We start from the raw sequence: 26,447 nt of genomic DNA, 5'->3' as shown, positions 1-26,447 counted from the left end.
AAATATGAAAGCCTTGAATTAAGTTTATTCAGTAAAAACAATTTTTGTTTCAGCTAATGAAATTTTGTTTGTTAAAAATTTCCCAGGGGAAATGGACAGGATGAGTCACGGTTTATTTGTCCCAGGGAGTATCAGTGAGCAAGGATATGCTAGACCTAACTCATTGGTTAAGTGATGAATTCGGTCAGGTCCTAGGAGGAGCAGTGGGACAGAACTGTAAGGAGGACCCCAACCAAACGCATTGCCATGGTGTCCATGTGGACTCACAGTGACTCTCTAGGACATGGGAGAGCTGCCCCTGTGGGTTTCAGTCTGTCCCTCTTTAAGGGAGTAGAAAGTCCTGTGTTTCTCAGCAGTTTCGAACTACTGACCTTGCAAAAATTGCAGCCCAATGTATAATCACTATGCCACCAGGCCCTACCCCTTCATAGGCAAGCTTTGAAAAGCCACTGCGGAGTTATTCCAACTCACAGCAAGCCTGTAGGACAGAGAACTGCTCCTCTGGGACTTCCAAGGCTGACATCTTTAGGAAAGTAAACATTCCCTCACTGCCAACGAGTGGAAGCCGACTTATAGTGACCCTATAGGACAAAGAAGAGCTGCCCATGGCTTTCTGAGACTGTAAATCTTCACAGGAGTGGAAAGCCCTATCCTCCCAAATATATATTAATTCTTAAACAGAATAAACACTAAGAAAAACCACCAAAATGGGGGCGATCATCAGCATGAGCCCATAGGATTAGAAAGCATGAAAAACAAAGGAAATGCATCACAAAACCAAGATTGGTGGCAGATCAATTAATCAAGATCACAGGGGTAACTACCAAAGTGAAAATGGAGCCATGGATGGAGTAAGTGTACTAGAGCGATTCGAAAATGTACAAGATGGATTCAGGACCCTCACACTACCTTGGCACTTGACAATATGACCTTAGTATCTCCATTTCCACCTTGGCACACCCAGGTTAAGTTCCTGAGGGAGATTGCCCCTCCCTGGGCTAGCTAAGGGAGGAGGAGCAATTTACCTTCAAACACACTGTGCCTGGGGGCAGAGCTTTTTACAATGTTCCTCAATGGTAGGAAAGAACTCAATGGAGACTGAATTTAAGAGATTTCAATTGCCCAGGTTAAACTGCAGCCTTCCTCCACCCTAGTACTTAGAATTTAAGCTCTAATAGGAAACACACTTGAGACTTTGGAGCTAAAACAGGATTTTTAAACTTCAGTGTCCGTTTGACTTCTCTTTTCTAATCTACAAAAGAGATGAGGGTTTCTCCCATCAGGTGGAAAGATTAAACTGGACAATATATTTGAAGTATGTAGAGAATTACACCACAAAGTAGTTCCCCCTCCCAGTAAATGTGGGTGTGGTCTTGCTGAATACACTAAACTCCTGTGCTCCATTTACAAAGATGACTAATGCAGTTTCTTCCCTCCAGGAAGTTTCTCTTAGTGTTTCTTAAACTCTTTGCTGGAGAGATGCATTATGTGAAAAAGCTCTGTAAAAATGCAAATTCTTAAGCTCCCTGCGTAATAATCCTGTTACAGCTCAACAGGACATTTTGAGGAACTCTGATCTAAAGAAATAAGGTGTTTTACAATAAAGATGGACAAGATGATGCCATTTGTGCTGTCTTGGGAGTGTAGGTAGGATTTGTTTTCAGGAGATATAAAATACCAGGACAAAAGCAATGCTTCCAATAAAAAATTGGAGAATGTTTTCTAGTCCTGTGTATGTGTAAACACGCAGGGCCGGAAACTGGCACAATTTTAAAGCTTGTGACCTTGGACAAATTTACATTCCAATTTCTTCACTTGTATGTCTAGTCTTTTTGTTGACCAAAGGAACGCAAAGTACCTGATGTACCTAGAACAGAGTAGGCATCCAGCAATCAAGTCATTTATTCCAAACCCTGCCCCAAGGAACAGAGGCCTGAGTTGCTACTTTCAAGGGGCTTAAAATCTATTAGGGGGCGTTCAAACTTTCAAAGCAGACTATATCCACCGAAGTGACATAGAAAACACAAGCGCTCTGGAGGGTGACCTCATCACGTTGCCTACAAGCCATCCAGGCCTCTCCCATCAAAACTAGGATCAAGGAGCCGCAAAATGGAGGCCCCAGCTCCAGGTGCCTCCGGCAGAACGATCTCCTTTAACTTTGGCGGTTGACAAGAACAGGAACTTAATGCTTCAGCAGTGTTTACAACGAAAGGGGCGGGGAGAGAATGGAGGAGCAGGAAGCAGCTAAGGACCTTGACCGCCCGGGCTTCTCCCAGCACTTCAGCCCCCGACCAGCTCTTGACGAGTCAAGCCGCCCTGAAGGGAAGCGGCTTGCGCCTGTCTGGCGGAATTCAAGAAAATGGCGTTTGCTGGGGCTTCACAAAAGCCAGATTGGTCAGCTCAGTGTGCAATGATTTCGAGGGCGCCGCCGCCGGATCTCCTCTCGCCGGCACTCACAGGGTTTAGTGACAACTTCACACCCACATTGAGAGGCATCCGCCTGCCCCGGGAGGGTGGGACTCCGGAGGTGCTTTTTAGGGGCGCCCCAGTGAGGACCCAAAGGACCGCAGGCAGTGAGGTGGCACTGCGGTCTGAAGACGACTCCTTGGGCTCTGCCCTGACACCTGTGGAGCTACCTGGCTCCGCTCAAGTGTGCCGTGAAATCACGGTGAAGGCGTCCCCCGAGGGCGGCCAATATGGCGACGAACTTCTCTTGGCACAGCCCTGTTCCCTCCCCGATGACGGGCGGCTCTCGTAACACCCATTGGCCCCCTCAGAGGCGGTGCTTGGCGGGCCTTGCTCCTTCATTGGCCGGAGTGATTGAGAGAGTCGCCAGCTCCCCGCTGCCTGCTCCAAGTACCCGCCCTCAGAGTTCATCTGGAAGATAATTGGATTAGAGCCACGTCAGTATGCGGACTGACCGGTCTGTTTTTTCAGAGTTTGTCTAATCGTAACTTTGCTAGCTGCCCGCCTGATTTCGGATTGGTTCTCATCAGCTTCATCCTTGCCCCTTCCGGCCTCTCCCCCCGCAGGACTTTGCCTAGGCACGTCCAGGATTGTAGTTGGTCGCCACTCTGTCATTCTTATCAAACCTCTCCCTATCCCGACCGCTCCTGGAGCCCGCCTGGCGGTTGATTGGTTTGCTTCCCAGCCTGTCAACGCTAGATCCCGCCTATTTTCACTTCCTGCATCTTTCATTGGCTTTTAAAACGGAGAGGGCGGCATCTTGAGGCGGATACCAGGCACGCAACTCGGCCCTCCACGCCCTAGAGAACACCTGAGTGGTGTCATTGGACAGCGTGCCCGCCTCTCTTCTGCAAGTCCCGCCTTCTCCCCTCCTTCATTGGGCGGGGCAGCACTGAAAGGGCGGGGTCTAGGCCGAGCTTGTGGCGCGCTGCTCCCTCCTCCTTACCCCCCCCTCCCTGTCCGGTCCGGGTTCGCTTGCCTCGTCAGCGTCCGCGTTTTTCCTGGCCCCCCCCAACCCCCCCGGACAGGACCCCCTTGAGCTCGTCCCTCAGCTGCCACCATGAGCGGTAAGGATGAGTCCACTTCAAGCCTAGGGGTGGGAGGGAAGTGAGGGGGCGCGCGCGGGGCCGACCGGGCGGTCCCCGCCGTTAGGGGGGGCGGGCGGGAGGCGGTGGCGGCGGCGGCCTTGGTCCCGCCCGGGGCGGAGGGAAGGGAGGGAGAAGGGGCAGTGGCGGGGCCTCGGAGGAGGAGGGGGGATGGGCCGCCCGCCCCGGGGGAGGGGGCAGCGTGGCCTCGCCCGCCCCCTGCCCGCCCCGGCCGCGGGGGACGGGCCTGACCCCCCACTACTCGACTGCCCGCCGGAGGCTCCTCCCGTCGGGGGGCTGGAGCCGCGGGGGCGGCCCAAGCAGTGCAGGCCCCGCCCGGGCCAACCGCCTCCCTGGTCCGCCCTCTGGTCGCCGACTGCCCCCTAGGCCCTCCCCCCCCTTTCTGTCGATTCCCCTCCCCCCCACTGTCCCGCCCTTTCCACGCCCCTCACCCCGAAACCGCCCTTTCTCTCTAGGGCCCGCCTTCTCTCCGCCCTGAAAACCTTTGATTTCTAATCCAAAGACCCTTTAGTCCCTTCGCTGTATTTATCAGCATTTCCCTGTCACGCTTTTTAGCCCTCTTAGCCGCCTCCCCACCCCCGCCTCCTCTTGCTACTTTTTGCATTTGTATTTCTGTCTCCCCTTTAACACTAATTTTAGCAGTCTTCTAGCCACCCACATGTTTTTTGCTATACCTGCGTTTTTTCTCTTTTAATTCCCCCTGACAATGATTCTTACTTTAAAATTCTTTTACCATGCCCGTAATCCCGCATATTTCCTATCCCAAAAGCATTTCTTGGGACGTCTTCAGAGTTTAATTTTGTTCAAAGGAAATTGAGGCCCAGTCTGACTCTACAGAGCCCAGGTCACATTCTAGTGTCTTCCAGCTTCCCCTCCCCCAATCCATTTCCCCCTCCCCCAACCCACAGGCACAACTCACCTTCCTGTTAGCCAGTTCTCTTTCATCATCTTCTCACCCTTTTCTTTAACTCCACATTTAAGTTGTTTATCTCACATTTCCTTGTAGACCAAGATCACTCCATGGATGAAATGACAGCTGTGGTGAAGATTGAAAAAGGAGTTGGTGGCAATAATGGGGGCAATGGTAATGGTGGTGCCTTTTCTCAGGCTCGAAGCAGCAGCACAGGCAGTAGCAGCAGTGGAGGAGGGGGGCAGGTAAGTGATGATCCGAAAGGAAGTGTGGGGACATGGGAATACTCTTAGATCATTGTCTTAACCCTCACAGAAAAATGTTTAGTAAGGGCCTGGACCATTTCCCAGTTAGGGGAAGGTCAGGCAGAGAGACTTATGACTTGGAGATCCCCAGAGAGAGATAAGAATTTTAGCATTGTAGATAGATTGGCTTTTGAGTTTTGCTCTGCAGTTCTAGTGTTTCGTTCCTATTTGTTGTGCACTGCCCCCTGGGCTGACAGCTGGGTGTTACTAATTCTTTTTCTCTCTTTCTGGCCAGGAATCCCAGCCATCCCCTTTGGCTCTTCTGGCAGCCACTTGCAGCAGAATTGAGTCACCCAATGAGAACAGCAACAACTCCCAGGGCCCAAGCCAGGCAGGGGGCACTGGTGAGCTGGACCTTGCAGCCACACAACTCTCACAGGGGGCCAATGGCTGGCAGATAATCTCTTCCTCCGCTGGGGCCACCCCTACCTCAAAGGAACAGAGTGGCAGCAGTACTAATGGCAGCAATGGCAGTGAGTCTTCCAAGAACCGCACCGTCTCTGGTGGGCAGTATGTTGTGGCTACCACCCCCAATTTACAAAACCAGCAAGTCCTGGCAGGGCTCCCTGGGGTGATGCCCAATATTCAGTATCAAGTAATCCCACAGTTCCAGACCGTTGATGGGCAACAGCTGCAGTTTGCAGCCACTGGGGCCCAAGTGCAGCAAGATGGTTCTGGTCAAATTCAGATCATACCAGGTGCAAACCAACAGATTATTACAAATCGTGGAAGTGGAGGCAACATCATTGCTGCTATGCCAAACCTGCTCCAGCAGGCTGTCCCCCTTCAAGGCCTGACTAATAATGTGCTCTCAGGACAGACTCAGTATGTGACCAATGTCCCAGTGGCCCTGAATGGGAATATCACCTTGCTACCTGTCAACAGCGTTTCTGCAGCTACCTTGACTCCCAGCTCTCAGGCAGTCACGATCAGCAGCTCTGGGTCCCAGGAGAGTGGCTCACAGCCCGTCACCTCAGGGACCGCCATCAGTTCTGCTAGTCTGGTATCATCGCAAGCCAGTTCCAGCTCCTTTTTCACCAATGCCAATAGTTACTCAACAACTACCACCACCAGCAACATGGGAATTATGAACTTCACCACCAGCGGATCAGCAGGGACCAACTCTCAAGGCCAGGCACCCCAGAGGGTCAGTGGGCTCCAGGGTTCTGATGCTCTCAGTATCCAGCAGAACCAGACGGCTGGGGGCTCGCTGCAAACAGGTCAGCAAAAAGAAGGAGAGCAAAGCCAGCAGGCACAGCAGCAGCAACAGATTCTTATTCAGCCCCAGCTCGTTCAGGGGGGACAGGCCTTGCAGGCCCTTCAAGCTGCACCACTGTCGGGGCAGACCTTTACAACTCAAGCCATCTCCCAGGAAACCCTCCAGAACCTGCAGCTCCAGGCCGTCCCCAACTCTGGCCCCATCATCATCCGGACACCAACAGTAGGGCCCAACGGACAGGTCAGCTGGCAGACTCTTCAGCTACAGAACCTCCAAGTTCAGAACCCACAGGCTCAGACAATCACCTTGGCTCCAATGCAGGGTGTTTCCTTGGGGCAGACAAGCAGCAGCAACACCACCCTTACACCCATTGCCTCTGCTGCCTCCATCCCTGCCGGCACAGTCACTGTGAATGCTGCACAACTCTCCTCCATGCCAGGCCTCCAGACCATCAACCTCAGCGCACTGGGTGCTTCTGGGATCCAGGTGCACCAACTTCCAGGCCTGCCACTGACGATAGCCAACGCCTCAGGTAAGACTTGAAGTCTGGCATTTCTATAGCAAACTTAGAGCAATTGTGTCCAAGGAAGAGAGTGAAGGCAAGTCAGACAAGTAGCAATGGCTCTAGTTTAAGTAATTTGAAACCAAATGAACTGAAACTTTATATTTCACTGAAAAAGAAAAGAATGCTTTGGGGAAGATGTCCTGCTCGAGGCGGGACTCCCAGGGTCTCGGGTGGTGTTGAAGGAATGGGTCCGCAGACTTTCTGCAAGGGCCCCATAGAAATGTTTTCAGTGTTAGGGTGTCTGCCTCCGACTCTTCTTTCCTTGTTTGCTTTATAGCCTTTAAAAAAAGTGAACATGCTCTTCATTTGGGGGCTGTATTTGGCCAATTCCTGTGACGTAGGAATTGATTATAAACATGATCCATTTGTAGAACAGTTGGTAACTCATCAGATGTTGCTCTTAAACTTTTAACTCCGAAGCCAGAGACATGTGAGCTAGTGAAATCCAGAAAGATTTTTCAGTAAGACACATTTCCTGGTTAATCTTTAGTTAGAGCTTGTTAACCATGGTTTATTGATTGGTTTTTTACTTCTAGTTACTTTGAAAACCGAATTCCTCACTATAGTGTTATGACCCTGAAACTTCCTTGATAGAGAACAACTTTCTAGACTGCTTTGGAAAGCACAGTGTCTGGTGGGGAGAGGCCGAAGGAGAGAGGGGTGTGCATTAGAATAGGAAGGTGGAGTGGAGAGAGGAGTAAAGAGGGCATTGAAGGAAACAGTGGGATGAGGCCTATATTGGATTCATATTGAGGCAGTTGACCACATGATTCCATTATCCATTTTGAACACGATTTCACTGTGGGTTAATTGGAAGCTTAGAACTTCCACGAAAGAAGGTGGGAATGAACATGTAGGTACAATTTAACATTTTAAGTCCCATGGCAGTGATACTAATCTTTGATAAAACAAAAGACAATGTATATTTTTGTAATCTGTAGTGGTGTATGCAAATTACGGTGGAAAACAGTCTAATACCACCACTTTTAGTTCTCTTGGATGGTATAGAAATTTAATGGATTGTTTTTGCTACAGTAGTTGCATTTCCTTTATAAAGGCTGGTTCTGTATGTAAGTAATGGTAACAAATCAACAATCCTGTTTCCTGCCGCCTACAGTTTCAGAAAATCTGGCAGGGGGACGTGTAGGATTGGTATCTGCTAGTTTCCTAACTTTCTCACGTTACTTTCTAGAGTTGCAAATTTAGAACAAGTAAATTTTGATTTTTAAGTGAATTGACAATTTTGGACTAGGAAATTAGTGCTGGAAGAGACTTAAATAATCTGAAACGATTGCCTTGTTTTCTGGATAACAAAACTGGGGTAGTGAGACAACAGTCAGCCATTGGCAGTAGTAGGCCTCACAGTTGTCTCCGGTTCCTAGTGCAGGGCAGAACTTGAGAAATTGTTAAAACCTTCTGGAAAATGAATGCCTTTGCTGCTTTAAGATGGGATGTCTTGGGGTTGACAGATGAGTTGGAGGTTAAGAAAGCGCCACCTCCTAGGAGTCCACAGGGGGAAAGCTTTGTAAAAATTGAAGGCAACAGTCTAGGAAAATTAGACACTTTCTAGGTAATCTACACCTGCATGTTTGTTTTCTCTGTGCTCTTCAGTTGTGTTATCCTGCAGTCTTTCTTGTCTTCAAAAGAGGACAGAAAGCAAGGCTGGGGGATTATTTTAAATTAACAATCATTGGATCTCGGTAGTTTCTAAAAGGTTTATCACTTAAGCCCTAGAGGGAACAGTTATGAGGCGTTCTCATGGTTAAATCATGCTCTGGGGGTGCCTGCCATTTAATGTCACAGGATAGGACTACCGAGCTGTTACCTATGGTCTCCGGGCTCAGGAAAATGCCTGCCTTTGGTAAGGTGGCAGCAGTCGCTTGACATTCCTAATGAGAGAAGGCCCCATTGAAAAGCCATTTTGTGAGGGTTGAAATTGTTTCATCAGTAGTGGTTTCTGAAGATACACATTGTCTCCTTTCTAGTTAGTCATAATTGTACATCTCTCTTCTAATCGATCTGACTTCATCCTTAGTGATAATAAAATAATTTCCTGGTAGCTTAGTGTTGTTCAGCTGTTGCCTGGCTGCTACCAAGTGTCTTATTTCACTCATTTTTCTGCCATATAGTTTGTTGTGTTGTTTTTACTGGAAACATGCAACCTTTTGGTAGTATTTTTGTTGTTGTGCTAACCTTTTGGTAGTAGTATGGAGTAGAAAAAACAATGAAATCATGTTGTAAGATGTGTTTGTGTGTGCATATAAAGAGAAAGACATGTATATGATTAACATATACATATGTGATTTTATAAAATATGTATGTAGTGCTCGCTTCGGCAGCACATATACTAAAATTGGAACGATACAGAGAAGATTAGCATGGCCCCTGCGCAAGGATGACACGCAAATTCGTGAAGCGTTCCATATTTTAAAAATATTTATATGTATATAAATATGTGTGTGTGTATGTATAGTTTACACAGTTGTGGAAGACTCCCAGAAAGTATTATTCACTTACATTTGTAATTTTAAAAAGTCATCTTTTAATAGCTTTTTAAGATCTCCCAGTCACTCTGCTTCAGTTTGCGAATACAGGAGGCAGAAGCAGAGCTGGATAACCAAAGCACCTCTTGCCTGTGTCCAAGGCTCTGCCCCGTGGGTGGTAGTGCGGAAGGGACCACCCAGTTAAATGAACTTAAGTTTCCAGGCTGTGAAATGGCCAGTGAGTGGGCTCTTATTTTTCCTTTTCTCACATTATGCTTTCCTCTTTACCAGCATCCTCTGCTCTCAGTAGTTACACTGACAGATAGGATTGTGTAAGTTTAAAGTAAGGCTCCTATTTTGTTTTCTCAGTCGCTGCTGAATGCTGAACCCCCTTGCCCAGGTTGAGGGGAGGGCGGCCTTTGGAAGATTGCGTTTGGATGTCTACGTGGGAGTTCTGTCTAATAAAGAGTGCAGGGCTGGGCTTTGGCAGGAGTAGAGAATGTCTTATTTCCTTGATGACTATAATTCGCTCAAGAATCAACTTTCAGACACTAAAAATAAAAATTTCACATCTGCTTTTAAGCTTTACCGGGGTCAGGAAAATGTCTTTCTCTTAGAAGTTAAATTGAAGAGTGTGATACCGAGGTTGGTTTGCCAACAGTGTCTCTGAACCTGGGTTCAGATTACTAAGACCTACTTGGTGAGAAATTGTGCTTCAGTGCATTCAAACATTCATGATCAGCAGGTTCCTATGATTGAAATGTGCTAAGACTTGTTCTCGTACAAAAAGTCATACAAGAGACATTTTTTCCATTTAAAAATGTTTCATTACCAACTATACTGGATCCAAACATCACATGTTCTTTCTAACCCTTTGCCATTATCTTTTACTGTCCAGGTGTCTCAGGGTGATGTTTTGCTGCTTTTCAAGTGGTGACTTCCATTTAAGTAGAGATTGGAAAACCAGTAGGCTGGCAAAAGGCAGTCTTTCCAGACCTTTCCAACTGCTCTTATTTACCCATTTCAGTGGCTTTCTGTAAATGACGTCATTGTTAAATCATGTTGCATTGTGTAATGTGGCCATTTTAGTTCTTAATTAAAAAACAAGAGCACAAGGGTGCCTAATATAGACAAGTTTATTATCTTTGTATCTTCTTTTTCCTTTATGTGCCTTTTTTTAAGTAGTGTGCAACTGTTGCCATTAATAATTTAGTTCTCATCTTTTGTTTTGGGTGTTTCTTCAGAAATTTTTTAAAATGGAAGGTGAACATCTGTAGAAAAGCCTTAGTATATAATACTTTGTAAGTTACTGATTTGTACCTATTTAATATTAATAGATAATCATTCCTTTGAACTTTTTTCATTAGTGTTTAATTGAAAAAGAAATACATTAAAAACATTGTTTTTACCCAAGTCTGTCATAAAAGTACTATTATCCCTTTCCTGTCATTTGACAAGTAGTAGTACTGGGACCTGGTCTGCTGTGCTGTGTTCTTGCTGTGCTAGCTTTTAAGAACTGTTTCTGCTATAAGATCTTGGAAAATATTTCTGTACTTTTTTTTTTAATGACTGAGTGTTGATTGTGAATCTGGGTGGTAGTTTGAATTTGTACTTTTGTTCCAGTGCATTCTGGACTGAATGGCTAAAGGAACCTGGGCGGTATGACTTGTCTGACAAGTTTGCATGTGCCCATTCACTGTGAGTCTTCCTTCTCACCTCTCCATCTGTGTACAAAACAAATAATAATTGAACAACTTTAAACATGGAGTAAGAATATAAAATACTAGATCAAGATAAATACTTGGTCTTTAAGAGCTGAGGGAATGCAATTAAAACTATAATTCTCAGTAAATAAAAACAAATTTAAAATTATGATTTCTATAGGAAAGTGAGTATTTGCTATAAATAATCTTTAGCTTAGGCTAAGTGCTTTTTGATAAGTCTTTCCATATTGTTGAATATTCTTTCAGAACAATTGATGGCTTAAAAATTACAGCTCTTTGCAAATTAAATGCAATTAAATCAGTCTATCCCTTGTAATGGTGATTAAATAAAGGTTACCACCTATGGAATCCCCTCATCCTACCCAGTACCTTAACTTTTATAGACCCTCAGGCAGCAGTTCTCAACCTGTGGGTCTCAAACCCTTTGGGGGTCAAATGACCCTTTCACAGGGGTCACCCGATTCATAAAAGTAGCAAAAGGACAATTATGTAGTAGCAGTGAAAATAATTTGATAGTTGGGGGGTCACCACAACATGAGGAACTGTCTGAAAGGGTCCCAGCATTAGGAAGGTTGAGAACCACTGCCCTAAGGGGAAGAAAGGCGTGCTGGTGGCCTAGTGGTTATGTGTTGGGCTGCCAGCCAGCAGGTCAGCAGTTTGAAACCATCCACTGTGGCACAGGTGAAGAGTTTCCGACTCAGAAATCCACAGGGCAGCTCTACCACCCTGATCTGTAGGATCGCTGTGAGTTGAAATCAACTCTAATGATTTTAATGAATAATTTTGAGTGTTTGTAGTTTAATATAGAGAATAGGCGATAAAAGTAGCAAAAGGCATGGTTAATAAACACCTCTATAAAATTCTGGGAACTAGAATTGATTATAATCAAATGACTAGTGTGTGATCAAAATATAGGGAGAAGATGGCAAAGAGAAATCAAGGACTTTCCATAATCAGCCTTTAAAAACATAAATGTCAGCTTTGTCATTGTGTGTGTGTGTGTGTGTGCTTCCTCTTCTGTTAATTTTCTGTGTTACTTTGGAAATTCCCTTTTGGTGCCTTCCTCCTTCTATTCCCCACTTTTATTGTTGTTTTTAATTCCTATGTGATTTGATAGATTGGTTAAAACATAACCCCAATAATTAGATTGAGATTTTTAAAAAAATTATTCAAATTTAGGCACTAACCCTAAGGATGAAGAAATTAGGGGTTTTACCCATTTCTGCAGTCTGAAATTGTGCATTGATGATGACTGGTGATTGGAATGTGAAAATTGGAAACAAAAGTAGAAGCATCAGTAGAAAGAACTCCAGAAATTCCATGACAGAATTTTGTAAGGCTAACAATCTAGTCTTTGCAAATAACTCTTTCAAAAGTAAATGGCAGTGATAAACCTGGACCTCCCCAAATGGAATACACCGAATCAAATCAATTACAATTGTACAAAGAGAAGCTACTATCATTAGTCAGAGTAAGGCTAAGGGCTGTGGTTGAACAGACTACGCAAGTCTAAGTTGAAACTGAAGAGAATTGTAACAAGTTCCTGAGACCCAAATTACAACCTCGAGTATATTCTACTTTTATTATTGGAGTATATTCTACTTGAATGAGTATGCTCTATTGCATTTAGATACCATCTCAAGAATAGATTTGACTCATTGAGCACTAATGACCAGCTGAGTGTAGGATGACATTAAGGGTGTAATTAATATACACAGAAAACAAAAAGGTAGTTAAAATGCAAGAAAGGAAAATGATCTTTCCCATCACTGAAGACAGTGGCTAGTGGAAGCACTGTGTGAGAGCTCTTTACTGATTTTAAAGTTGGGGTACGTGTGGATTTTTCAGGGTGATACACCCCACCCCCACCCCTGACCACCACCAAAGGATTACATATCGTTCCTAAGTATTCTGTCGGCTCTGGTTGACCCAGGCTGTGCTGGGGAGCCCTTCTTTCTGGCTGTTCAGTGGTAGTCCATTTGCCTTGCCCGGAGGCTCCCTGCAGTTGCACAGACAATAAAGCCATTGTCGAGGTAAAAAAAAAATGATCAAAGTGGATGTCCAGTGACTTTGAAACTTACTGTTGTATATAGCATAGCTAAAACAGAAAGAAATAAATAGCTAAATAGAAGATTTCAAAGAATGATTTACGAAGACACAGTAAAATAAAATGCAATGTACAAAGGAAAGGCTTGGAGTTAAAAAACCAATAAGGACCTTCAATAAAATAATTTTTTTAAGTGACAAGGGAGAGGGAGGGGGGAAATGAGCTGATACCAGGGATTCAAGTTGAAAGGAAATGTTTTGAAAATGATGGCAACATATGTACAAATGTGCTTGACACAATGGATGGATGGATGGATTGTGCTAAGAGTTGTATGAGCCTCCAATAAAATGGTTTAAAACATAAAAAGAAAAGAAATATGATAGGGAAGAACATCCTTAGCATTTCTCAAAGCCGAAAGATCTGGGAAAACATTTAAGCCTTGAGTTGTAATACTGAAGAATTTTGTGAGCAGAAAGTTGAAAGATGTAGGAATACAAAGAAACTGGAAATTTCATTCTTTGCAATCCTCGCTCTCAATTCATAGTCACTCTTTCGGGTTATTAAGTATGCCTGTCTTCATGTTTTACCACCACTACCAAAAGAAGTCAATCCCAAACCAGTCAGCTTCCTTCTTTTGAAGCCTTTCTGGTCAAAACCCTACTTGATAGAGGAGCAGGAGTTGGGATTACCTGTGGGTTTCCTGTTTCTTAATCTGCCATTAGCATCGTTGTAACTTCCTACAGAGAGTGTGTGCCTGTTTTCTCTACAAGTTTGCTTGGCTAGCAAAGAGCCTCTGATGAACACCTTGTTGATATTCTTAGTGATTGTTGGGCTTCTGAATTTCCTTACTCAGTGAATTATTTTACTCCTTTTCCATTTTAAAGATGGCTATTTTCCTGTAAATTTGTGTGTGTGTGTGTGTGTGTGTGTGTGTGTGTGTTCCCATTCATCTTTCTGGAACTTGGTTTTATTAAAATGCTGTTTTACTTTCTTTTCTCATTTTTCAAGTTCAGCTAATCCTTGTCTCACCTATCCCATCTCAGAAAGCAAAGACAAACTGAATATGTAACAATTGTTAGGAAATTAAGACATCTAAATGGGTTTAAAAAGATAATGCAATGGATATTTTTTCAACCATATTCCAGTTAACAAAATAATGATTACCAATATTATTTCTAAAGCCCACAAAATATGAGGGTAAGTCAGAAAGTATTGTCAGTAAGCTTCCAGTTCAAACGTGCACGGGTTTACTCCAAGCAAAATGTGTTGAAACAGGTCTGTGTTCAGTAGACGGCTGCAGACAGGTTCTCTCAGCAGTACCCTTGTTGTGGTCTCCTTGGGTGCCTTCAGAACAAGGTCCAGTCAAAACAGAGGCTTCTGATGGCCACTGCTGGGAGGCCGGTGCCGTGTAAGGCACAGAGGTCAGCTCGTGAGTGTGTGGTGACTGTTTTATGAGAGTCCAAAAGAGTAATCTTGTTAGATTTTTTTCAAAGGATGATTGTGGGGATTCTTAAATCTTAAGAAAATTGAAAACTGCTTCCTTTTAAGAAAAGGCCAGGAAAGTTGTTTACCCGTCACAACCAGTTCGTGCTCATTCGTGGGGTTAGCAAAGGCTGTCCGTGACGTTTTATTGGGAAACCTTAATCTCTGTGCCCTTGTAACTGCATTTGTACCTCAAACTCAACATTTAAAAGGCACATTCAAAAGAAAGTGTTAGGACCTAGATAGAGCATATGTAAAAACCAGCAACTTCAGCTTTTTATATTTTTGTTTGATAGAAGTTTCTATGATATTGTAGGTATGCTTTTTGATTTACCGTAATGTGCCTTGAAGTATGTATTTATAGCACTTTCTAACATTGTTGAACTTCGTGGTGGACTCCATGGTCTTAGCAAGTAATGGTTTTGAATTGGTTGCATAATTTTATGAAATAGCATTTCCATCTTAAATCATTTTGTCATACTGGCCCTGGCAGTTTCAAGGTGTGTGTATGATTTTTTAGTTAGTAATCAGGACATACATGTTAAGACAAGGGACGCATATCTCATAGTAAAAAGTTATCTTAGAATTCATGCATAACCCATTACTATGGGGTCCCACATGCAGCATGGTGACCTTACAGGCCAGAGAATGCCATTGGGTTTCTGAGGAGGTAAATAAATCTTTCATTGGAGCAGAAAGCCTCATCTTTCACCTTCAGAGTGAGTGACTGGTAAGGTGGAGCCTCCTACTTTGTGATTCCCAACCTGGCGCTTAACCCACCGTGCCACCACAGCTCCTTGGGTTTATGCGTGGGTTATCAGCGATGGTTTATCAGATTTTACAAGAGGGGCTTCAAAAAGTTTGTGGAAAATAAGAATGGAGTTTTTCTTTTTTTAAAAAATCATTTTAGTAGGGGCTCATACAACTCCTATCACAAGCCATACATACATCAATTGTATAAAGTACATTTGTACAGAGAATGGAGTTTTTTCATGATCTTTTGAAGCCAAGCCCCATCATATTGATCTATGACCATTGCTTGTGCATACATTTAGCCAGGCATCATCAAACTACGGCCCGCGGGCCATAGGCCGAGGACATTTATCCAGCCCGCCGGGTTTTTTTGACCCGTTTGGTTTTTTTACTTCAAAATAAGAACTGTGCAGTGTGCATAGGAATTTGTTCATAGTTTTTTTTTAAAAACTATAGTCTGGCCCCGTTTAAAAAGTTTGAGGACCCCTGATTTAGATCTATTATAGAAATATAGCTGATGTATAAAGTATAAATATGTATTTAAAGCACCACTTAAGGCCTCTCAGAACAGTGTGGATCTAAAAAGTTGTTTAATTAATATATGTTTTTAGACATCCCTTGAAGAATGAGCCAGGTGCTATCATGATAGAAAAATTTCTTGGTGCTACTTTCCTGGGCATTTTCTAAACAGTTTTCTTGAAATTTCCTCATAGTAAGCCCCCATGATTGCCCTGAGTCCTCTGAGAAAAGTCTATTAAGATTCAAGATTACCTCTTTGGAATTCCCCTAAAAATCATCATGACCTTCTGAGCTGACTCTGCCTTCAATTCATCATTGAGGGCTTCCTGACCTTCCTTAAGATGCTTGATCCATCAACAAACTGTTGTTTTATATGGGCAAAATTCCCATAAACTTGTTGCAAAGGCTCACTGATTTGGGAAGATGTCCACCTGAGTTTTGTTAAAATCTTATATTACCCTTGCTCTCAAAATACCTTTTCCCCATGGCACAAAAAGTACGCTTTTCGTTACATCTTTTGAAGGCACCCGAACAAGACTCGGACAAGTAAGTGTGTGACTTGAAGACCTTGTCTGCAGCCATCCATGGATCACAGAGACATGTGTTTAACACATTTTGTGTAGAATAAACCTGGGCACATGTGCCTGGCACCTTCGTAGCAATCCTTTTTGACTAATCTTAGTATGATATACCTTTTTATGCCTAAAAAACATTTTTTAAAACTGCTAGATACACTAAAACATCTTTAATACTTATTAATTGTGGTAGTATTTTGAGTGTTGAAAAGTTGCACTCATTTGTTACTCAGAACCGTCATACATACTTTGAATTTTTCATTATAATTAGGACTGGGGGGCAGGGTTGGTTCCCATACAGAAGTAGGTGTTCTAACCCAGGGACTTCCTATCCATTGTTTCTTCCTTCAAGATAACATTGTACTTTAAGAACTGGGTTGGTTTTTTTATTCTGTATTGATCTTCCCCAGTCTATTTTTAATAGAGATTAGGTACATGGGAGCTTCAAAAGGTGTGTGGGGCAATTCCATTACCTTTAAATGCTATTTTCCATGAACCTATTTTAAGCCCCCAGTGGAAATAGGCAATTATAGACAAGAGAACCTAATGAAAACTCAACCAGGGGAGGAATTAATTTTGTTCATACCGCTTTTTAATGTAAGGAAGAGAGGAGGGTGTGAGAATTAATGTCCCAAATTAATTTGTATCATTTTGCTATATAACAGTCTTCCCATTCTTTTACTAAACACCAAAAATGTGTATGCCTTTTTGGTTTTGTTTTTAAAATGCATATTCTTAACTATTATCCTTCGTTTGCCCTTTCCATTTTTATGTGTGTTTTGTACTTACTGTATATAGTCGAGCATAAACCGACCCGAATATCAGCCAAGTCACCTAATTTCACCACAAAAACTGCATTAAAAATGTACTTAAAAACTCCACTTATACATGAGTATATACAGTAAGTGAACTTTTAGTTTTACCAATCTGAATTTCAATGATGGTAATTGTTACTAGTTTGTGGAGGGACATTAAAGTTGGTGTTGCCAGAGCTAGGGAGAGAAGATAATTCTAATTAATTTCTGTCTTTAAAAAGTTTTCACACACCCCCATCCAGGGGGAAAAACAACAGAAACCAAGAGGGGAAGGGAGACAGGGGTCAGGGTGAGATATGAAAATAATAACAATGTCTAATCTATCAAGGGGCCATGAGAATGGGAAGGGAGAAGGGAGGGGTAAAGAGGAGCAGATCCCGAGGGCTCAATGGAAAGTAAATGTCTAGAAAAGAACGATGGCAATATATGTATTAATGTGTTGGATATAATTGATGTATGGATTGTAACAAGAGTTGTAAGAGCCCCCAATAAAATTGTCTAATTTAAAAAAAATGTTTTCACTATAGAATGTTGATAGAAATGGGAAATAGAGAAGGTCATAGAATCAGACAATTCTCAGTACGTTGGTAATTACCAAACCAGACCTGCTGCCCCTGAGTCAGTTCTGTCAGTGACTGTGATCCTAAAGGACAGAATAGAAATACTTTATTGTAGTGGTTCTCAACCTGTGGGTCGTGACCCCTTTGGGGGGTCAAATGACCCTTTCATCACAGTAGCGAAATGAGAGTTATGAAGCAGCAATGAAAATAATACTATGGTTGGGGGGTCACCACAACATGAGGAAGTGTATGAAAGGGTCACAGCATTAGGAAGGTTGAGGACCACTGCTTTCTAGGGAAAACTAATTTTTAAAGAAGTACAGTGTCATGATTTGAGCTGCCAATCTTTTAGTTAGCAGCCAAGCAGTTAACGGCTATGTCTCCAGGGTTTCTAATGTTACTAACTACAGCCAAATGTCCAGAGATTTCGTTTTCTTGACATAAAAAATAGATGAATCTTGCTCTGGCTTCATAACGTATAATATGAAAAGCTTATGAGGAAATACTACCAAAATATAATTTTCAGGGAGAGACATCGGAATTATTTTGCTACTTTCTCAAGTGGTACCATTTAAAATTTGTGTTCCTCCCCAACACACACACCGCCCCTCTCTTACATCATAGTACTTACCTGTTTCTGAAAAGCCTTTTTTCTGGAAGGGTGCAGTTTAAAATTATCCATCTACTGGACTGCAGCGCTAATCACTTAGCTACAGTGACACCTGCTGGTGAGAGCTTTTGCCACCATTGTGCTGTTTTTTTCTGTACAGTAGGAAACATTCAAAATACAAAAACTGCCATCAAGCTGGTTCTGAATGATAGCGACGTTATAGGACAGAAGACAGTTGTTCCTTAGCAGTTCTGAAACTGTCAATCTTTATGGAAGCAGACAGTTTGCAACTTAGCAACTCTGCACTGCCAGGACTTTGCTGCATAACAAAAGCTGCCTATTTTCTAGGAAGTAAAGTGCTAGTTCTTAAGTCAGTAGAAAATTATTAATACATCCAAAAGAAGGATGTATTCGTAGGATCATGAATTTATATATGTTTTTACATTTTATTAGGGGCTCATACAACTCTTATCACAATCCATACATATACATACATCAATTGTATAAAGCACATCCATACATTCTTTGCCCTAATCATTTTCAAAACATTTGCTCTCCACTTAAGCCCTTTGCATCAGGTCCTCTTTTTTCCCCCCTTCCCTCCCCGCTCCCCCTTCCCTCACGAGCCCTTGATAATTTTTTTTCTTTTTTTTTGCCCTTGATAATTTATAGATTGTTATTTTGTCATATCTTGCCCTATCCAGAGTCTCCCTTCCCCCCCTTCCCTGCAGTCCGTCTCCCAGGGAGGAGGTCACATGTGGATCCCTGTAATCAGTTCCCCCTTTCCAACCCACTCTCCCACATTGCCCCTCACACCACTGAAGATCAGGAATTTTTTTGGTCTTTTTGTGTGTGTGTGTGTCCCCCCCCATCAATTCATACTTATTGGATTTTTACTGTTTTTCACAGTCTCTAAAGTTAATAGTTTTCTTCATAATAAGTCCTTGTGATTGTTTTATGTCCTTACTAGGTGTGTTAGTCTGGGTAGAGTAGGGAAACTCAGGTGAATAAGAGAGAGGTTTATATGTAAGAACAGTTGAATATTGAGAAAACATCCCAGTCCAGATTAAGTCCAGTATTAACCCATATGTCCGATACCAGTCTATGAAGTCCTCTTAGACTCATGAAACACATTCAGTGATGCTGAATGCAGGAAAATCACAGGCCCGTGGGTGCAAAGTCAGTGGTGGTAGAAACATCTTAGTGCTGGCAGGGCTTCCAGGTCCAGGTTTCTGGCTGCATCAGGGTAGGTCCTCGTGGCTTCTCCTCGTGGCTTCTCAGGGATGTCTCACAGGGAGTGAAAAGAGAGAGTCTTTCCCAACTCAAAGGAGGAAATCCCAGATTTCCCAGAATTCTCAGGAGAAGGCCATGCCCACACAATGGCCTCATTGGCTATTATCTGATTGACAGACTAGACTCCACCCCTTCACTCCCAATCCTCCCAAGTCCCAAATTGACACCAGATTATGTAACTACACACTAAGGTACGTAAAAAACATTGCTATTAGAAACACTTCACTGTAGCATCCCTATAAAGACTTTTCATATGGAAAAAATATTGCCATAAAATCAGGTACTTTTATTAATAAAAATATCAAGTTAATATAAAGCCATTATTTCTCTACATGCCATCTATCCAGGTCTAGATACATCTGAAGTAGTACTTTCATCTCTCTCTTTTCCAAAAGAATTGTTCACTTTTTATTTTACACTATGCCAAAATAGCAGTTTTGGCCTCCAGGGACTCAAATTGCATTGCTTTTTAAAGTTCGTTGAACTTGGCGTACAAAGAAAGTCTGCCCTTGCTAACCTCAAAGAAAGAGCCAGGGTATTGTGATAGGAAAAAAATTTGTTGGTATAACTTTCCTGGCCTTTTTCTAAAGTTATTAATTTTCTTCATAATTAGCCCTTGTGATTCTTCTATGTCCTTTGGGAAAAATCTATCAAGACTACCCTTTTGAAATCCAAAAAAAACTTTGAAACTTCCTACCTAAATCATCATAATTTTCTGAGACAACCTCTGCCTTGAATTCACCTTTGAGGTCTTCTTGACCTTCCTAAAAATGTGTTTTCAGTTTAATAACTGTAGGTTTATATGGGGATGCATTTTCATAAATTTGTTGTGAAGGTTGACTGATTTGGGAAGATGTCCACTTAGGAGATTTGCTTAAATTTTTATATTAGCCCTAACCTCAAAATCACTTCCCCTTCCCCTCATGGCACAAAAGTTTCTTTTGTTTTAAAGGAACCCTAACAAGACTTAGACAAGTGTGTTACTGGGAGAACTTGCCTGTAGCCATCCATTGATATTGCACAGACATGAGCAAACATGTTTTGTTTGGAATAAATGCAGGCTTGTAGAAATTGTAACCTTATCTAGCAGTACATTCTTATTCTCATAGTTCTGCATTTAAAAGTCTCTAGTATCTTTTACATAGCAACATAGTAGATGCTTCCACAATTGAAATTATTTTTTACGGTTACCCTCAATAATATTCTTTTTCAGGTAGTCTGAGAAACCCTGTCCTCTAGGGTTACTCAGTTGGAATTGACTCGGTGATAGTGAGTTGTTTTTGTTTTTCTGTAGACTTTTTTTGTCTCTCCTGATAACATCCAAAATGCATGAGATACTGTCTCACCATCCCTGTTTCTAAAGAACATTCCTGGCTGTATTTCTTTTAAGACAGATGTGTTATTTTGGCAGTCCATGGAATCTTCCACCCCCACCCCCTATTTAATATTCTCCAGCACCATAATTCAAATGTATTGATTATTCTTTGGTCTTTCTTATTCAGTGTGCAAAAATAATAGCATTGTATGCATATGAAGCAATTGAAAATATGGCTTGGGACCAGGTGTACCTTAAAACTGAAACCAAATTCACTGCCATTGAGTCCATTCTGACTCAGAGACCCTAGAGAGGGTAGAACTGCCCCTGTGGATTATAAACTCTTTTCCCGCCGACTCCCACCTGCTGTTTCTTCTGTTCTAGTGATGGTAACTGCTTTATTGAAGTAGAAAGTCTCTTTGTTCTCCCACAGAGCAGCTGGTGGTTTTGAACTAATGACTGCAGTTAGCAGCTCATTGAGTAACCATTATACCAGGGTATACCACCAGAGTAAAATAGCAGAACCATTTTTTTCAGCTTGTTACATTTCAGCTAACCATAAATTTTATTGGTTGTCTAAATACTGTCAAGTTACCTACCAATTTCATTGTAGTTTATATTTTAAATTCTTTGTTGCTATTATTATTGATGAATATTTTTGTTCAAATGACTTTCTGTAATTGGATTTTTCCACTCATACACATTCTTTATGAGCTCTGACCTTTTCTCAAAGGCTTAATGTTTTTTGCTTACTAGTGAAGGGGTGAGTATTTTCCTTTCTGTTTGTTTACAGCTGCATTATTTGATTCATTCACTGGTGTGGTAATGCTATTCTTAGCAATTTGCCTAAACTTTAACAAAGTATATAATTGCTTTTCAAATATACAAAAAATATCTTCCTCAATTTCTTATTTACTAAAAAAATTCTTATTTACTTAAATTTTAAAAGACTGTGATTTTGGAGAATATTTACATAGTAGATTAAGTTCTCATTTAACAATTTCTGTACATATTGTTCAAACTCAGCAGGCATTCCACAGGAGAAAGATGAGGCTCTCTGCTCCTATAAAGCTTTCCAGACTTGGAAACCCCATACAAGTTTTTCCATTTTCATTCTGGTTATGTTTCCACGAACCAACTTTGCTTATCCTCTCTCCACCCCCTTTACCTTTTTATCTTTGACCTAGGCTAAAAATGAACTGTTAGGTCTTCTAGTTTTTATTTATTTATCTGATATTTTATTATTAGGTCTGTTAAAAGATGGCTGTTTAAAGGAGCACAGTATTCATGAGTATTATTACTTTAAAAAAAGTCATTTCATTAGGGGCTCATACAACTCTCACCACAATCCATACATACATCAATGGAGTAAAGCACCTTTATACATTTGTTGCCCTCATCCTTCTCAAAATTCGCCTTCCACTTGGGTTCCTGGAATCAGCTCATTTTCCTTTTTTCCCTCCCCCTCCATCCCCATATTATTACTTATTTCGTGAGACGCTATCTCCTGGTTGTTACGAGCTTTTTAAAAATATATAATGCAGAAGGCTTCAATTTTTATGTCAAGTGAATTGAGCTCGTGATTTTGTCGTTGGTTTTAAAATCACATAATAACAAGAATATATTCTAAGTTGGAAATAAATAAAAATAAAAGTTTGGTAATTCTTTTTTCTCTTCTATATTTAAGAATATATAGGAGGAGGGGGAGAAAAAAGAAGAACTGATACTAAGGGCTCAAATAGAAAGTTAATATTTAGAAAACAATGATGGCAACATGTATACAAATATGCTTGATGCAATTGATGGTCATATGGGTTGTTAGAAGAGCTATAAGAGCTTCCAATAAAATTATCCTTTTTTTTTCTAATCGGATTTACTTAAAATTAGCATGTAGATGGCTTGTGGTTTTTCCTATTACTCTAAAATGATCTTTTAAAATTAGATAAAAATAAAAATTAATACCAAGAAAAAATAATATATGTACTTTCACCCCTTTTCATTATTATTAAGAGTCAAAAATAGACAAAAGGCAAGCCATCACAAGAAAAAAGTGTAAGCATTCATTGACTTACCTTGCAGTTTGTTTGTTTTTTAATAATTTTATTGGGGGCTCGTACAACTCTAATCACAATCCATATATCCATTGTGTCAAGCACATTTGTACATTTGTTGCTCTCATCATTCTCAAAACTTGCTTTCTACTTGAGTCCTTGGTATCAGCTCATTTTTCCTCCTCCCTCCGTGCCCATTTTTTGTCTTTTTATTAATGTGTATGCTTTTGTATTTTTTGTGTAATATGAACGGATGTCTCTTTCAGCATTCTTAAAATTAAACTACATCTACTCAGTTATGTTTGATACGTGATGTGGAAGTTATTTTGAACATCACCTTTGTTTTTGAGCCTCCTGACATCTAGAGCAAATAGGCAATTGCAGATAGTTCCCATTCTCCTGTGTAGATAATCTCATTAGAATTTGACTCTAACTGCAGTCTTAAATACAAAGTTTTTTTCTTTTTTCATTCTATTCTATTCTACTATGGCCCCTTCCCTAACCCCTTCAGTCCCTTGCAATCTGGGCTTATTTTTTTCTTTCTAAATTTCATTCTTTGAGCCTTTTATGTAGAATTTTTGAACCACAGTTTTGTTTGAACAGCTTTATTGAGCTGTAATTCACATATCTTACAATTCATTCCTTTAAAGTGTAATCATTCAGTAGGTTTTAGTATATATTTGGCAGTTGTTCAATCCATCACAAACGAAGAACATTTACAACACCCCAAAAAGAAACACCCCTATGTCCATTAGTAGTCATTCCCCATCCTCCAACCAAAATCAACCACTAATCTACTTTATTTCTCCTAGAAAGTTTGAAGTCTCCACTATCCAGCTTTTCACATCTTTAGTCGCTCACTTTTCCTTATTTGTGGTTCATCGTCACAGCGACTGCTTGCTTGACTGTTGGTCTTTATTGTTTCTTGCCATTATATAATGGAATACTCTTACTTTCATCTAACATTTCCCCATTTTACTCGTAGGCTGCTTTTGTCAGAACATTTAATTCATGCTTTATTACACAAGTGATACTTTCTTATTTCATGTTGTGTCTTAACCACAAAAGACAGACTTTTTTCTAAACGACACTCATTTGCAGCATCTGGTACGTAATCCTTGTTCCAAGAAATGTACTTGTTGGTTCAAAGATTAATCATATTGAACAACTGGATCTGTGTTGCCAAAAACCCTACACACAATGCCATCTGTTTTCCTGCTCTATGCCCATATGTACTCATACTCCTGGGAGTGTATGAAAACCCTTATTTCTCTATGACTATTCACTACCACTTGCTTGAAGTTTGTTATTTTCATACCTGTCTTGCATCTAATAATACCATCTGTTTGAGTTCATCTCTCGCTATCTGTCTTCCTCCATCCACCTCCAACACTGTACAACGTGTTCTTTCTCTATCACATTCCTTTACTGTGTTCTTCCTGCTCCCTCTCCCTTGCACATGCTCCTTTTGTCATTATTCTTCACCTGGTAAACGCTCATTCTTTTAATTCTTAAGTGTCAGCCAGCTTCTCTAGGAAGTTACCTCTGAAATTCTAGGCTGGGGAAATCAGTACTACATCTTTTGAATGTCTTGTATTGGAATTTTCTATTTCTTTTCTTTTCTTTTTTTTCCTATTTCTTTTCTAATGAGAGATAAACTCAATGGCAAGAAAGGTGTCCTTGGTTTTTTTTAAAAAAACAAACCACTTTTATAGTGAATTCGAAGTTTACTGAGCACATTGATTTTCCCTTCAACAACTCATGCATTTTGATTTGTGATACTGATTCCAATCCCTACCAGGTAATGGCACTCTTGCTACATCCACCGTGCTTGCTATGTATAATCGCCTTATTTCCTAGCCCTTCCTGCCTTCTGAGCTTTCATTCTAGGGCAAATCCTGCCCCTGATCTCATGTGGTTGGTTGGCTGGTTCTAAGGGCGACATAGCTCTTGGTGTCTGTTCCCTCTGATTGAAAGTTAAGCCGTGGGGGTGAGTTCAGTTCCAGACCCGAGGGCTAGCTAAAGGCCATGCTCTGAGGGGTTTCCCCTAGTCTTTTATCAGACTAATAAGCGAGGTCTTTATTGTTTTGATGTTCTTGGAATATTCAGAGCGTAGTGTAGTACTTGAAACAATTAAAAATCTCTCTGCTGTTGAGTCAATCCTGACTCATAGAGGCTCTGTAGGACAAGGTAGAACTAATTGCCTCCGTGGGCGTAAAAGCCTCATCTTTCTCACACTTGAAACAATAGGCAATAAATAATTGATGGACATTTCTAGAGTTTACCCTTATAGAAAGTCTACATGTCACAGTGCACTCTCAGGATAGCTTTAAAGGGCTGTGTATGTTCAAGCAGCTAAGTTTGATCACGTGAGTGTATATACAGCATGGCCCATTATACACACATACATTCCGTAGTTATTTTATATCTATGACCATGCAAAACTTAGTATGGAAATATAAAATTTAAGGTCAAGCTATTGATTATACAAAGCACACGTTTTAAAATAATGATCAAGGACTTAAATTCTAGAGCAGAGGAAATAATTCTTGGATACTGTTCTCTATTGTATTGTTTAATTGTAAAATTATATTAGAGGCTCACCCATTTATAGTAGCACAGTCCTGGGAGTTGAATGGCAATTTTTATCTATTTGTTAGAAAAATTGTGACACAAAGTAAAGGCAGGGGAAAAACTTAGATGCTCGCCACAGAAATGATTCACTTTCAAGTAAACACTGTATTTTTTTTCAGTTGTATGGTAGAAAGCCTACTCCCATGGCCAACTGGCATACTCGAGGCTCATAGTTCTCCTACAAAGGCACTTCAAAATTTTGTGGAATTCAAAGAGTTAAGAGAAAATGGAATTTCCCCACTATCCTTCCTCATAGTCAGGAGTCGTTAGGTGGAACAAACAGTTACGTGCATGAGTTCTTGATAAAAGGCTAGTTGGTGGTTTGAACCACTCAGAAGTTCTTAGGGAAACTCCCCTAGCTCCTCATGAGAGCCTCATTCTGTCCGACCGTGTCCCGCCAGTGTTCTTCATCGGGAAGGTCTACTGAAACCTGGTGCCCTTCAGAGACACTGCTAGCATTTGGAGTACTGATGACCTATCTGTCATCCAGCATCACAGCAACACGCAAGCCGCCACCGCACCACAAATCGACAGGCAAATGGTGGTGTCCAGTAGGGAGCCATTCGTTGTTCACCAAAGGCACAAATTCACCGTCATTTTGAACCGTCTTGTACATTATAGAATTATATTATATTAAGTGCCAAGATGTGCCAATTCAAAATGTCTCCTGGGGAGCAAAATTGTGCACAGTTGAGAATCTCTGATCTAAACGTAAGAGTTACTTTATATAAATAATATCTCAGGAAAATTCGTTGATCATTTTAGAAGATTATAGGAAACTAATTCATTATTTTCAGAACTATTAATTAAAAGTAATGAAGTATTTATCCTCCATTGACTATATCTCGCAGTAATAATATCTCGCTGGTATGGGGATAAATTTGGAGGTCATATCATATTTTATCTCCTAGCTGTCATTTTTCCTGCTTACTAACAGCACAGTTTTTCTATTCCCTTATATCCTCTTACCCCCTTCTTTAATTTGCTCCCTCATTTCACTTAAGGTGGAAGCCAC

General features: G+C 41.4%; 1 protein-coding gene and 1 non-coding gene across 3 annotated transcripts in view; both read left to right on the top strand.

Moving 5' to 3' along the window:
- Positions 1-3,416: 3,416 nt before the first annotated feature.
- SP1 (Sp1 transcription factor) overlaps positions 3,417-26,447 on the top strand; it is a 36,347-nt gene continuing 13,316 nt past the window's right edge. The window contains exons 1-3 of one of the 2 annotated variants that reach the window (XM_075551609.1): positions 3,417-3,533; positions 4,579-4,727; positions 5,023-6,538. In XM_075551609.1, coding sequence (XP_075407724.1) covers positions 3,527-3,533; positions 4,579-4,727; positions 5,023-6,538 — 1,672 coding nt within the window. In that variant the 5' untranslated portion in view covers positions 3,417-3,526. Of the gene's footprint in view, positions 3,534-4,048; positions 4,417-4,578; positions 4,728-5,022; positions 6,539-26,447 lie in introns of those variants that run through there. The other variant, XM_075551610.1, reaches the window with a different exon arrangement.
- LOC142452021 (U6 spliceosomal RNA) lies at positions 8,895-9,001 on the top strand. The gene has a single exon (XR_012785087.1). It is a non-coding gene; the product is annotated as a U6 spliceosomal RNA (small nuclear RNA).

This window comes from Tenrec ecaudatus, chromosome 6 (genome assembly GCF_050624435.1).
Source record: "Tenrec ecaudatus isolate mTenEca1 chromosome 6, mTenEca1.hap1, whole genome shotgun sequence".
NCBI classification, from domain to species: domain Eukaryota; kingdom Metazoa; phylum Chordata; class Mammalia; order Afrosoricida; family Tenrecidae; genus Tenrec; species Tenrec ecaudatus.
This window is presented reverse-complemented; position numbering and strand designations above follow the sequence as displayed.